This window comes from Hippopotamus amphibius, chromosome 2 (assembly GCF_030028045.1).
Source record: "Hippopotamus amphibius kiboko isolate mHipAmp2 chromosome 2, mHipAmp2.hap2, whole genome shotgun sequence".
In the NCBI taxonomy this organism is placed as follows: Eukaryota; Metazoa; Chordata; class Mammalia; order Artiodactyla; family Hippopotamidae; genus Hippopotamus; species Hippopotamus amphibius.
In genome coordinates this window covers 131,796,654-131,811,607 of record NC_080187.1, presented here as the reverse complement: position 1 = coordinate 131,811,607, position 14,954 = coordinate 131,796,654, and the positions used below count along the sequence as shown (strand labels likewise).

The 14,954-nt window shown below is 45.8% G+C and overlaps 1 protein-coding gene across 3 annotated transcripts in view; it reads right to left on the bottom strand.

Moving 5' to 3' along the window:
- TTC23 (tetratricopeptide repeat domain 23) overlaps positions 1-14,954 on the bottom strand; it is a 104,039-nt gene that overhangs the window by 6,779 nt on the left and 82,306 nt on the right. For all 3 annotated transcript variants that reach the window (XM_057724539.1, XM_057724536.1, XM_057724537.1), the window contains 2 exons: positions 14,814-14,941; positions 9,979-10,128 (listed from right to left, as the gene is read on the bottom strand). In XM_057724539.1, coding sequence (XP_057580522.1) covers positions 9,979-10,128; positions 14,814-14,941 — 278 coding nt within the window. The remainder of the gene's footprint in view (positions 1-9,978; positions 10,129-14,813; positions 14,942-14,954) is intronic.

The window sequence follows — 14,954 nt, the reverse complement described above, 5'->3', positions numbered from 1 at the left end:
TGGGAGAAGGCATTGGTGCTTTTATTATTCCTTAAATACCAAACAAGGAGCTTTCCTCTCCCTGCAGGAAGAGGCTTAAGATAGCTCACAGCAGCCTGCAAGCTCTCCCCAAGACCTTTGTGTCCCAGGACCTTGCACAGTCCCTGGCACTGAAGATGCAATATTTGCTAAATGAATGAAGGATTAAATAAGTAAAGCAAAAGAAGGATCAACTGACAAAATTCTTATATGACAACCTTAAGACAGGGTTGGACCACAGGCTGCTGAAACCTCTGGTAGGCAGGCTCCGTTGTGGGTGCGGTGTTACAGACCTCCACCATCATAATCTGGGCACGTTCAAGAGCAGAAAGGAAGAGTGCTGTCCCTCAGGTGCTGCTTTCTCTCAGGTGTCATTCATAAAGCCAGGGGTGTGAAGACACAGTCTTAAGCATTTGATGAGAACCTTAAAAATTATATTTGACACGACTCTGAGATTTGAAAGTTAGGTTTCTAAGGAGCCCAGGAGCCAAGGAATCTGGGACAGGAGGCACCGGCTTGCTGTCCTCCTGGCTACGGCGCACCCGTGTGCCCCAGAGCTCGCACCCTTCCCCGTGTGGGCACATGGGTGGTCCAGCGGCAGGTGCAGCTTGGAGATCAGCTGACTCAGTCTCCTCTGGCTTTAGAAAACCACAACAGTTAAAGACCTGAGCTCACAAGGAAGCATATTTTCTGATTTTGGGGGGGAGCTTTGAAAATCTGCAGTTGGTACTCAGGGCCATTTCGGCTGTGGCTCTGCAGAAGTGGGTTGGGGTGCCTGAGCTCTCCTTTTCTTCCTCAACCTCCAGTCTTCAGTCCTGAAATCACATCATCATTTCTACTGGGAAATTTCCAACAGTGAAAGTGCTGCTGGGACACGTCCTGTTTATTACCAGAAGCGGTGCAGCCAGGGCTGCAGCGAGAGAGCCATCTCAGTTGCAAGGCTGTACGACTCAATCATGGAAAATGGAGAAAGACATACTTTTCCTTGCCTGGAAGGGTCTGTGCCAAGCCTGTCATTCTAGTATGTGTATTTCATCTTTACGTGAAATGATAAAGCCAGAGAAAGGTAAAAATTTTTAAACAACTCTAATGTTCAGAATCTGAAATCACTACTCTTCTTTACACATATTATCTGATGCTAGAGTATGTCCGTGGAGGAGAAATTACCCAGGGACACATGAACTGTGCTTCTATTTTCACGTCAATTCTCAAGGTTAGTATTAAGAAGAAAAGAAGATGTCAGATGCCAAAATGCGTGGAAGTGTGAAATGTCTTAAATGTTTAGAAAAACACAGATATGCTTTTCATTTACTAATCTTTACAAAGCAAGCAGCAGAAATAATTACTTAAATGGTGAACTTGGGGAAATGAAAGGACAAACCAAGACAGTTCATCAGACAGCATTCTCCTATAGAAACAGGGTCACACGGAGGTGGGGCTTGGTTTTCCCAAGCCCCTCAGAAACCAGCCTTGTCCTCTGGTCCTCTGGTCCTTCTGCTGCAGCCACACATTCCTGCAGATGTTTGCTGAGCCCTGCCAGACACCAATCCTGAGCCCCTCTCAGTGATGGAGCAGAGGATGGGGGTTTCCAATGTAGCGCGGGAGCCAGACATTTAAAAAATGTATAAACAAACATGGCATGACAACTCATGATAAGAGCTGCAGAAAAGAAAAAGGAACATGGGCTATGAAAGAATAAAGGGGTGTGTGTGTGAGTAGTGGTAGGGGGTACTTGGGTCAGTGAAGGTCTTTCTGAGGCGACATTCGGGTGGAAACCTGCAGGGTGGGGAGTCAGGCAGGAGGAGCCGCAGCAGGTGTCAGCATACCCTGCTTCTCTCTCTCTCTCCCTCACACGCACACACACACGTGCACACGTGCACACACTCAGACACACACCTGCAGCTCCCTTATCTGGAGGTCCACTAGTTTGGAGACCCACAGATTACTGCGCAGGTGGGTAGAAAGCCTCCCATGAAAGAAAGTGATAGAGTGTGACCAGGGGCCCTGGGACAAGGGAAACGGGAGAGGAAGAAGAAAGGGAGGGGGGCTCAGGCACTGCCACTCCCACAGCTGCTCAGAGCAGCCCGTCTGAAAAGCCCTCCCTGAGTATCTACGATGCCTGTCTTGGAGGCGTGGATGTCAGCCTTGCTGTCTCCCTCACTCCTCACCTCTGAGTTGCCAAGTGCCATGGGTTCTATATCCTTCTCGACATCCCTTGACTCCCCCACGACTTTGCTCCAGCCCCTGGCCACTATCTTGGAGCAAGCTACCATCATCCTTCTCCAGGACAACTGCAACACAAATATTTAGAGAACAAACTCATCAGCGGGACTTGCTGTGGAGGGGCCTCCTGCTGCATACCCACATGTGAATTCAGGCTTTGTTTTCACGTGGACAGCCAGGTGCTTGTCGAAAAGCTGGGCTTGCCTATTTCTGAGCCAGAGAGAGCAAGAAATCCAGCCCCCTTTAAAACTAAGTTTTTCGAGCTGCCTTTTCCTGGCCCATTTCCCCCGTGATGTGGAGCATGGCCGTCCCGCCCAGTCCTTCCTGAGCTGACGCAGCAGCACCAGCCATTTCTGACATCACTCTTTCCACTTGTTTAAGGTCACGCTGAATTTATGTGGTAGGCGATGTTGTCTTTCTCTCCGTCCCTGGCCATGCGCCCATAAACTCACAGTTCTCCTGCATCCAGTGAGGTCTTGACAAACACCAGAAGGTCTCAGGCCAGGATGGTCCGTCCAGACCCACAGTTCTGCACCCTCCAGACCTTGATGCCAATTTAGGAACTTCTGAGGCATCGTGCACCCACCAAGCATTCCCATATTGGAGAAGCTTTCCACGGCAAATGTAGCCTTGTCCTCGGCAGTCTGTGTTCAGTGCCTACATGTGTTCTCTAAGGGACAAGGAAGGTGGGGGGGCGCTGTGCCCGGGCTGCCACAGTTAGGGGGCCTGACCCCTGGTAGCTGATGACACGAGGCCGCCTATGGCCAGGAGACCTGGAATTCTCATTCCCCCCCAGCTGGTAGCAGGCAAGGGAGGCTTCATATTTTCCCCACAGAAGGTGAAGTCCTTCACTCCTTTAACCATCAGCTCCCATTCTTATACTATATCAACCAATCTACAAACGTCTCCAAGGAACTCATGAGTGCTTGAAGTGTATTTAAGCGCACTTCTCAAACCAAGAACAGGATCCTGTATATGAAATCAATGTCATTGTGACCTTCCTTTCTTTCAAAAAGGATCTGAGGTGGACTGCTGCAGCCCAACAGTGGGTGAGTCACAGACAATCAGAAAAATCAGGATCAAGGGATCAAGGACGAATGAGACTCTACCCATGAAAGCAGTATGGGCCAACACAGGGCTCTGCGGGGACTCCAAACTTGGCTCCGGATTGCCTGGTATCTAGGGCAACAAGGAAAACACCACAAAAGCTAAAGGGAAAGTGAAACGAGGTGGAATGACAGGACTTGAATCCTGTATAAAATACGGCCGGCCATCTGCAGAAGGCTCTGTGTGTTTGGTCAGTTGGAGGAACAGCAAGGACCTGACAGTCTGTTCTAGAGACTTGACCTGTGACCACATAAGACCCATCCAGGCTTGGCTTTCTCACACTCAACCTACGAATAAAAAACATTTTCTTTCCTCTTTTTTCAAGCGATTCATCATAGTGGGCTTTGAATTTCTTGGAGAGGGGTCATATAAAATTGTTGTTCTTTTATGGAAAATGTTTACTGTTCATAGCTATAAAGTAATCAGGCAGTGGACAGAACACTGATGACGACAGCACCTAACAGGGAGGCCAGATTAAGACGGGACCCAACCCCGACTTCACGCTGTAACTGGGCCCGGGCTTAGTCCTGAGATGCTTCTGACCTAGGAAACAGTCTTTGTGAATTCTTGTTTGCAGCCTTTCACTGGAAGGAAAACCTAGTTCTCCATGTGGCAAACGTGAACTTTTGCAGTGGAAATTTCCATCTGGAGCCAACAGAGTTCGCCAATGTTCCCCTGCAGATGCCCTTGAAAGAAACATCAATAATATGGTTTTCTTTTCAGTAACTCAATCCCGCTGTCTGCTTTGTTTCTTGTGCCTTCCTGTTTTTCATGCGCACAGGGCCACCCCTGGGCTGTTCAGCACAGGAGAGCACATCTGGAAAGGCCAGTATTCACTGGATTCCTGCTCCAGAGTTGAAAACTTGGGGGATGCAGCTGTTGTTGTAATAAAAACAAGAGAAATGCTGGGCCAGTAGCTTTAGAGAGCTGCTGCTGGCTCCGCAGAGCCCAGAGCTAAATACGGCATCTGAGACAGTCCAGCTCGGCAGCAGATGTGAGAGTCACGTGTGAAGCCCCGTGTGTGCCCTGGTATTCACGCAGCGGCCAGCCCTGTCCTCAGGTGGGTACGCAGGGACCAGTGGAAATGAGGACTGTGGGTACCACGGCGGGCACAACCTGTAGACATACACAATTCTGTCCTTTCCTCTCTGACTCTGGCAAGTGGCCAGATAGCTTCAAAACATCAGAGTCATTGTTTTCAGGACGGATGGTTGATGAGGCCAAACTAAAGGGAAAAAAACGTCACCAACTTCCACTGCAGGCTCTGAGAGAGATGAAATCTGGAGTTTCTTGAAGCTGAGCTGATTTTCCAGCCCCATGGCGGCGGGGGGTGGGGGGGGGCCTGGGGCCCAGAGCAGTGATTCTCAACTCTCAATTCTCCCCTGGGAGCTAACATGCAGGTCCCTGGGCCCCTGGTCCTTTGCCCCAGCTCTGGTTCAGAAGGTGACCCTGATGCAGGGGGTTTAAGACCCACGCTTGGCAAACCACTGGCATTAAGGAAAGTGTGGGCTTTATTTAACAGTAACTTGCCCATAGACAGTTAACTTCCAGGAGCCTCAGGCCCCTTATCTGTAAATCAGAGCTACTAAGGTCTGACCTGGAGGGTTGCTGTGAGGGCTGGGAAGGATGTATGAGCTGCCACGGCAGCAGCAACCCCGGCCCCAGTGTGTGGTCCATAGTGGAACCAGTCTGACCCCATGGGAGTCAGCAGGGCCACATGAAGGTTTGTGTGGCCCCAACTCAAATATCTGCCGCCCTCCCCTATTCCTGGGTCCCTCCCCTGCCTGGAGTTGAGTGTCTAGGCTGAACCCTCAGAAGAGTTTTTCCATATTTCATCTACTTTCTTCAGGGGAGAACTGAGGAAGGGGGAGCGATGTGGAAACTCCCAAGGGTGGGCGGCGCCTCGGCCAGGACAGCTCTGCCCTCTCCTCCGTCTGGGCCCTTCAGCGGCCTGCACCAAGCAGCCCTGCTCTCCTTGCTCATCATGGCCTCAGAACAACTGTGGAAGCGAAGGAGGGCTCAGTGTTGCTGTTGTCTCCATTTTGCAGATGAGAAAACTGAGGCCTCTTGCCTCAATTCTTGGGCTACTCCATTCCATCCTCAACACTGTCCTCTTGGTGATTTAAAAAAAAAAAAAAACCCAAAACACCAAAGAACAAATATAGACCTATTGTGCCTTTCTTAAAATTCCCTCGCTGGCTCCCAGATGCTTAGAGCCAGGTTCAGAAAACTTTTTCGGTAAAGGGCAGGTAGTAAATATTGTGGGCTTTGTGGGCCAAGAGATAGACAGTGAGATACTATGTAGGTACTTGCCTAGCAAGAGAGGAAACAAATTTCCACAAACTTTTGTCGATGAAAGGATAATAATAATAAGTACATTTTTGGGGTAATCTAGTTCTACTAATGAAAATAATAGATTTCTTTTTTTGGGGGGGAGGATAAAATTTCACTTAGCTCTGGTTCAAAGTCAGTGTTCTCTACCATCAAATCAAGTTATGATCACCTGTAAAATGATTCTAGCTTTTATAATCATCTGTAAAAAGAAACGTTTTTAACTTTGGGGCCACACGGATACAGGTAGTGGGCTGGCTCCAGCCTGCAGGGACCCTGGCTTAAAGGATCAAGTCTCAGCCCCTTAACCTGCAAACATGGCAGTGAGGTCCTTCCCGGCCACTCAGCAGACAGTTACCCCGACTGCTTTTTGCTTCTTAAGTAGGCTTCACTCTCTCGCCCCTGAGTCTCCTTCTCCACCTGTCTCTGCTAGGCTATGCTCTTTCTCAGGACTACTTATCTGGGCACCTTCCCTAACCCCCTTTCTCCCACTGATCACAAAATGGACCTCTAGCACAGTACTGAGCACATAAGATCAGAGTTAGGGGTTTATCGTCTGTAATTCCCTCACTGGCTGGGACTCTCTTAAGGGAAGGGGGTGCCTATTATACTCAATGTACATGCCCCCAAGTAGGGAGGGGCTCTAGTGACCGTGTCCCAGGTCTTCTGACTATTGGACCATGTTTCTTGCACCATGGCAGGCCACCCAGCGGCCTTGAAGGCACCGTGTTATTACTCCCCACCATGCCCCTGGCCTCAGCTGATTGATCCAGGGTAGGCACTGGCTCCAAGCCAGGCCTCTCAGTTTCCCCCTGAGGACTTCCAAGCTGTGACTGAGAAATGACAGCAGGGGTAGGAAGTAAAACTCTGGAGGGCTGGCTGCCATGATTTCCATCTTCCGGGGAGATGCTGCCACGAGAGAGGAGGATGGGGAGGTAGAGAGAGAAGCAGGCAGGACTCGTGGGCAGAGAGAGCCCTGGTGGCATTCAAGTCTGGCCTTGGCACTTTCTCCCGAGGCTCCACTGTATCCCTGCCCTGCTAATCATGTGCCTGTCAGCACTTCCTTGGAAACCATAAGAAAACAGATTCTCCTTTATACCTGAGCTACTTTGAGTTGCATTGTCAGTGGCAACCCAAAGACTCCCACTTATCTTGATCTTGGCATTCCCGCCACTGTGCCACTGGTTTCCAAGCCTGTTTTTAAGCACAAGAAGCCCCCCTTCAAACAAAATCTTACTTGGAAGCCCAAGCTGTGAAATAGATGACAGCATAGAGTAGGCTGCACAATACAGACTGCCTGGTGCTAAATGCCCACTCTGGTGACCCCTAGCTTGGCAATCAAGGCTGGGACATTTAGCCTCTCTGCCTCAGTTTCCCTCTTTGTAAAAACAGAGAGCAGAGGTATCCAACTCTTAGGGTTACTATAGGGCTTAAAGAAGTTAATAGATATAAATCATTTAACTCAGTGCCAGGGGTATGACAATCACTCAATAAGCATTAGCTTAAAAGTGGGGGATGGAGAAACCCAGAGCAATTGCCACCCTCAGCTTCCTTTCCCTCTTCCCTCTTCCCTCACCATAATGTCTTTGGCACATGTGTAATGTTTAAATTATCTGAAATGAGTGGTTTAATAAATCTTCCTGGCTAGACTAGAAAGTCTCACAAAGACAAGAAGCATATTTATCTTGGTTATTCATTGTTTTTCCCCAGTTCTGCCTAGCACAGTAACTGGCCCATAGAAGATATCCAATAACTATTGTTGACTAATTGATAAGAAATATAATTATCTCATTAAAAAATAGGCACTACACATGTTACCAAATTTGGTACCTTTTGCAGCAGAATCAGAAGTCATAAAAAGAGAAAAAGGCTTGACTTATAGGACAGCTCACTCAGAACTAAAGTTAATTCATTTGGTTTGGGCAGTTATATTACTTAAAGGGTCCCAGGTTTTCACCATTTTAAAATGAATTAATGTGATGAAAACACAACATGACAGAACTTACAAGATGCATTTAAAGCAATAATAAGAGGACAATCCATAGCCTAAAACACTTATATAAATACAAATGAAAACCCAAATGAATTAAATTCCCAATTCAAAAAGGTAGAAAAAACTCCAACAGAGTAAAACAAAATAAGTCAAAAGGAAAGAAAAAGTAAAGATAAAATCAGAAATTAATGAAATAGAGAATAGGAAGGTAATTTATCTATGGAATTCAAATCCTGTTTCTTAGAAAAATTAACAAAATAGACAAACCACTAATTAACTCAGTAAAGAAAAAAGTGAGAAAATCCAAACAAAAAACTAAGAATTACAAAGGGAAAATAACTATTAAAAAAGCAGAAATTTTAAAAATTCTTGAGCAACTTGGCAAATCTCTATGCAAAACAATCTGAAAATGTAAATGAAATAATTACATAGAAAAACACAGTTTACCAAAATGACTCCATTATAGATAGAAAGCTTTACCAGACCAATTTGTTTGTAGAAGAAATAAGAGAAAATTGTTAAGGAATTTTCCTCCCTGAAAGCACCGTGCCTAAAAAGTTTCACAAGTAGTACAAACCTTCAAAGACTAGATAGTTTTAATGTTGTATAAAATCCTTCAGTGTATGGAAAATAAAGGTAAACTTTCAAATTATTTTCATGAAGCAAAATAACATTGATACTTAAACAAATACCACTTACAAATATTGGTGCAAAACATTTGCAAAACATAAGTATTAGCAAACAGAATCAACATCACTTTGAGAATAATTCATTATGATTATGGGGATTTATTCCAGGAATGCAAGGTTGGTTCAATGTTATAATAAAATGCACCATATTAAGGGATCTAAGAAGAATCATCTGATTATCTCCATCGATGTTGACAAAGCCTTTCATAAAATCCAGCAATTATTTCTAACTAAAAAAAACTCACGAAAATAGAAATTCATGGATACTTCCTTTACATGATAAATATATAAATCTTAGTCCAAAGTCAGCATATGTTAAATGAGGAATCACTAGAGGCATTGCCATTAAGATCAGGAACAAGGCAAGGATGCCTATTATTCCACTAATATTTATTATTATACTGGAGATACAAGCCAATTCAATTGGACAAAGTAAATCAATCAGAGGCATAAAACTTGGAAAACAGAAAGTAAAACTGTTTGAAAGTAAAACTGTTTGCAGATGATATAATAGTATACCTGGAAAACTTTAGAGAATCATTACTTAAAATAAATCAAGCAAGAAAAGAATTAAGCAAGCTAGCAGAATATAAATTTCACATAGAGAAACCTATAGTCTTCATATACACAAAAATAACCAGTCAAAAATGTAATAGTGGCTGAAACTCCACTCATCATAGCATTAAAGATGATTAAATGCTTAGAAATCAACTTAGTAAGAAATGTACAAAGCTTATATGAGGAACACTTTAAAATGTGCCTGAATGATACAAAAATTGACATGAGAACATATAAAGACAACCCTTATTCTTTGGTAGAATGAATCAACATAATAAGGACTCTAGTCTCCTGATGTCCATTTAGAAATAACACAATTCTCTGAAAAATACCACCAAACTTTTTATGGAGCTAGACAAGTTGATACCAAAATCCACGTGGAAAAATAAAGATGCCAGAATACCTAGAAAACCTGATATTCTATATTTGGGATACAAAACCCACTAATGCCACCAGATACTATATCATGAGATGAAATCTCTGTAATTAAGGCAATGAGATACTGGGATTCAAATACTCAAAGAGAAAAGTGAAATAGAAAGAAATCCGGAAATAGACTCACGTACATGTGGACATGTAGTATATGATGAAAGTGTTATCTCAGCTCGCTGGAGCGTAAATAAAATGATGCCAGACAACCCAGCAGCCAATTGGGAAGAAGATAACATTAGATCCATACCTCATGCCATCCACACAAACTCCAATTTAAAAAGAAATAAACATAAGTATGCAAAGAACACATGGGAGAGTTCCTCTATAAACTGGGTGTACGGAAAGAGTAAAATTAAATAAGATTGATAAATTACACTGTATAAATTTAAAATTATTTGCATGGCAAAGAATAATTGATCATTTATGTAAAACTCTATGTGCATAAGAGGATTACTATATCTTTTGCCCCAAAAAGTGTTAGCTGAGATCACCTGCAAAGGTGATGTCATCTTACCTAAATAGGCCACCTGTAAAGTTTCATTTAAAAAGAGAGCAGTGGAGGGAGAGAAAGCAACTGTGGGGAAGGGTGGGAGGGTTCCTCTTTGCACTGGTTGGGCTGCATTTTACCTTCTTCAGTTTCTTGTGGGCCCCGCTCTGGTTCCCCTGTGCCCGGTCGGCTCCGCCCAGGAGCCGGTATGTCTCTGCCACCTCAGCACTGAAATCGCCAAACACTGACACTTTGGCCTCCAGGGACTCTCTCAAGATCGAGGTGGCTCTCTGTGAAAAGAACAAAAAGCAGTCTAGTTAAATAAAAAGTTCAAAGCCGGATAAAGACCAGTGTCTCCTAAGAAAATGATGTAACTGATGTGTATTTTCACTTTTTAGGGGAATGAGTTTGGGTAGAGTGTCTCATGAGCTGAGCCTTAAATAGGAATCAGGAAGTAATATACATGGGGTGTGGATGGGGGGTTGGAAGGGACAGGAATGGGATGAACTCTGAAGAGAGAATGCATGAAGGACCCTTGGAGAAAAAGCCACCTCAGATGTTACAGGAACCATTTTAGTTGAGTAGCAAGAAGAAAAACTAACACATCCTGTGTCGTGTCTTTTATGTGTCAAGAACTGTGCTAAATAGTTTATGTGTGTGAGCTCATTTAACTCGCATGACCTCCTTTAGCTAAGGACAATTTTAGTCCTCATTTGGCAGAGGAGGAAACTGAGGCCCAGAGCAGCTGATAAATGTGCTCAGAGTCAGATGTGCTCAGTCAGAGTCAAATGTGCTCAGCCCATAGATGGCAGATCGAAGATCTGGATCCTGCCAGTTTTCACCCCTCTTAGTTGCAGGCTCTCCTCTCTCTGTGCACAGTGAGTGTCCTACGTAAGTGACAACTACAGAGTTTCCTGGCAATTTATCTACTTACAGAACATCCAGAACATATTCCAGGGTTTTCTATTTCTCACAAGAAATAGTTCAGGAAACCAAAAGCAAACATTCCAACATGGTGAAAAGTTAAATATGTTTGACGTTTTGTTTGGTTTATCCTATTTACTTATACCAACATAAAAAATGAGTTGGTATTAATCTCTTTGGTCAGACACCAAGACATACAGAGGGAAAGCCCTGTGTGTCGGTCTCCCACATTTCTCCTGAAATTCTTCCACGATCTTCTACGTGAAAGCATGATTACAGCTAGAGAACACAAATGCTGAATTTAAGAGCCGAATAGGGACTTCCCTGGTGGTCCAGTGGTTGGTCTTTGCCTTCCAATGTGGGGCGTGTGGGTTCCATCCCTGGTTGAGGAGCTAGGATCCCACATGCCTCAGGGCCAAAAAGCCAAGGCATGGGACAGGGGCAATATTGTAACAAATTCAATGAGGACTTTGGGAGTTGTCCACATCAAAGAAATCTTAAAGAAACAAAACAGAAATAAGTGGACTTAAAAACAAAAAAGAGCCAAATAACGCAGGAACCAGTGAAGGAGCCTTGCCCACCGCACATCCCTGAGGACGTCCTGCTCGTGCTCCCCGGACAGAGGAGTTAGCAAGGTCTTTACTCATTTTATTGGCAAGAATCTGAATTAGGTGCTGGCTGTGGGATCAGTGCCTTTGCTTTACCACAGTCAAGGCACTGATAAGGCAGAACCATTTCTCAGATGGAAAGATAAACCACTGCCGGGGAAGAGAAACTGTAAATTGTGAAGTGTGTGACCCACCTTGGTATGGGTCTTGCCTGATGCTAAAGCCTACCATGTCCCTTCCCAGCATCTGTGATGCAAGTGTGGGGTTTGGCAGCTTTTCCATGAAAACTGGTTGTTAGGGTTGGAGGAGCCAATGACGGAAAGAAGAGCCAGACTCCTTTTCCTAAATGAAGCTCTCAACACCACTTAAAGCCTGACTGAGGAAACTAGAGATAGACTTGATAGACTTGATAGAGATAGACATGCATGAACTTGAATGGCAAGTTGAGATGGCAGTGGAAGAGATGCCACGTGGACATGGGTTTATAGGAAAGAGAGACCGTGACAGTCTCTGAGAGTTAGAAAAGCTTAATGGAGAGAAGTGAAGAATAAATAGGACTTGGGTGGGCTAGAAGAGGGCATGGGAACCTGGGAGCACACGGGAGGCGGGAGAAGCATACGGCACGTTCAAGGCCAGCGAGTGGGCTGATTTGACGGCAGCAGAGAAATTAGGAAGAGCAGCAGAGGGAGATGAGGTAGGAGTCACGGCTGGGCTGGTGGTTGAGGCCTTCATGCCAGGCTGAGGACTTTAGATTTTCTTACGGGGAATAAAAAGTCAGAGAAGCTTCTTGAGCGGCAGTGCAGCACAACTAGAAGAGTATCTAACGCAGAGTAGCTTAAACCTGCGGCAAAGTAACCTTCACTCACATCTTACCTTCAAAGGCGTTTTCCTTCCCAAAGGTCACCTTGCTGTTAGCAAAGTGTCCCAGCCCACATGTAGCCTGTGCCCACATCCAGGCCGGTCTGAGCACACTTTGTGCTCGTGCCTGGGACTGTCCTCGGACCCAGCCCCGTTGGCCGTCTCCTGCTGGAACCCATCGTGAGGTCTGAACCCAAGGGGGGGCACAACGCAAGGTGCCACATTTGGCTGGACAGACTGTGTCACACACAAGGGTGCCTGGCAGGAGGAGGAGGAGGGCTGAAGTCTGGCCTGTGTGCCTCTCTCCAAGCAATGTGCTCTGGCGTGGGCTGCACCCCTCCGAGGAAGAGGCAGCTTTGTCTGTTCTTATAAGGGCACCAGAAGGGCTGGCAGGGGCTGTAGAATGAGAAGAGCCAGTTTGCTAAAATCTCCAGGGAGGCCTTAGGAAGCGAGGTGCATCTTTAGATCAATGCCGCTGATTTGGGTGACGTGGGCAAGGGCAGTGAGGTGTGGCAGCGGTGACAACAGACACCAGGGCAGGAAGCCAGACAGGAATGGGGAAAAGGGTGGATGCCCTGTGGCAGCCAGAGCAGTCAGATGGTCCACAGCCAAGCAGCCATCCACCCATCTGCCCAGCGCTCCCCCACTACGAGCAAGAGGGTCCCTGCTCTCATGGAATTTGGTCTAGTCAGGGGAGAGACAGTAACCATCTGCAATATATTATCGTAATACATTACTATCATATAATTATATCAAACAGGATTCTATGATGAAGAATGGCGGGGGAGAATCTAATGAAGACAAAGGGAGAGGAATCAGCCAAGCTGGTGAGTCCTGGAGGAAGGATCTGCACTAGCCAGGAGATCAAGAAGAAAGAACCCTCCAAGAGCAGGAAGCAAAAGCTGACACGGCCCAGAGTGGGAATTAGAAAAGGCTGATGTGACTGGCACACAGATCAGGGGAGGGGGCAAAAATGAGACTGGCAATGTCACCAGAATCCAGAGGTGCAAGGCATTGTGGGCAAGGCCGGATTCCTGCTTACCTTAAGGGCACTGAGAAGCCAGTGGAGTATTTTACAAACAGGCGTCCACTGCTCAGATCCACTTTTTGAAAAGATCACCATGGCTTCCTTACTCAGAATGGCTTAGAAAGGGCAAGAGTGGAAGCAGCAGCCGGGGAGCCAGAGTTTGTTAGAGAGGTCCAGGTGGGAGACGAAGACTGACAGAGGTGGAGACGGCAACCAACGGATGGATTCAAGGGGCAGTTTGGAGGTAAAAATGACGGATGAGGACTCCCTAGGTGGTGCAGTGGTTAAGAATCCGCCTGCCAATGCAGGGGACACGGGTTCAATCCCTGCCCCAGGAAGATACCACATGCAGCGACGCAACGAAGCCCATGCACCACAAGTATTGAGCCTGCACTCTAGGCCCATGAGCCACAACTATTGAGCCCATGTGCCACAACTACTAAAGCCCATGCGCCTAGAGCCCGTGCTCTGCAACAAGAGAGGCCACAACAATGAGGAGCCTGCGCACCACAACGAAGAGTAGCTCCTGCTCTCCACAACTAGAGAAAGCCCGTGTGCAGCAATGATGACCCAACACAGCCAATAAATAAATAAATAATTAAAAAAAAAAAATGACTGATGAGCTGGAAGGGGTGAGGCATGATGGGGGCAGACTTCCCCTCAGACTTCTGCCCTGAGCACTCCACATAGAACTTCTAGAGATGTTCTAGAATCTGAGGTCCCTGGAAGGCCCTTCTCTACTTGGTTGGATGATCCAGAAAAATATGGAAACCCCACTTGTTATGGTTATTGTAGACCTACTTTGGCCTGAGGGATGTGGGTGCATCTAGATTAAAAACCTATGTTCCTTAAGTCACATCAGTTGAGAGGAGGGTGAAGGATTGAGGGTTCGGAGAGATCTGTTAGGGAGGAGGTCTACAGAATAGCAGAGGAAATGAAAAGGTTTTCATCTCAAGGACTTGCCTTGACAGGTTAGAGTTGAAAAAAGAATCTATATAAATCAAGCATGCGGCTGTCTGGTAGTTGTTAGGCTTTTTATGGAATAAGTTCCAAAGGGTTTAACTACCAGTGAATATAAACTCTGGGTCTAGTTCCATTTTTATAAGCCATGGAAAACATGCCTGTATAGTTCACCGGATAGTGAGCCGTAACTTCTGCACTGTGTAGTTCTTATTAGATATGCAAATTTCATCCATTAGCTAAGATACTAAGAGAGGAATTAGGCACACTAGTTTCCACCCTCTATGCCAGCCAGAACCACAGGCTGCAACAAGCAGGGTCTGTCCACTGGGTCCTCAAGGTTTCTAGTCCTTTAGGATACTTTGCAGGTGGACGTGGCATCTATGTCCTCATAAACTTTTTTGTTACCCAAGAGCGAGTATCTGGGAGCTGCCCAAGAGTGGCCACCTGGCCTTATTTATCCCTCTCCCTGTGGAGCCTGGTACATACCTTGCACATAGTAGATGCCTAATGCTTGCAGAGTGCAGGAGTAGCCCTTTGGATATCAACTGAGTCGCCCAGGTAAATAACTAGTCAGCTGTGGTCCAAACTCACTTACCTCTTGTTGTCCAGTGACTTGTAGAAAATGGCAATAATCATCTTGAATGGAAAGAAATTTGGCTTGTCCCATCCCTTCAGCATCCTTAAGATTAGTCATGCTATCTTGAAAATACTGCTCAGCCACATCTGAAGAAAAGCA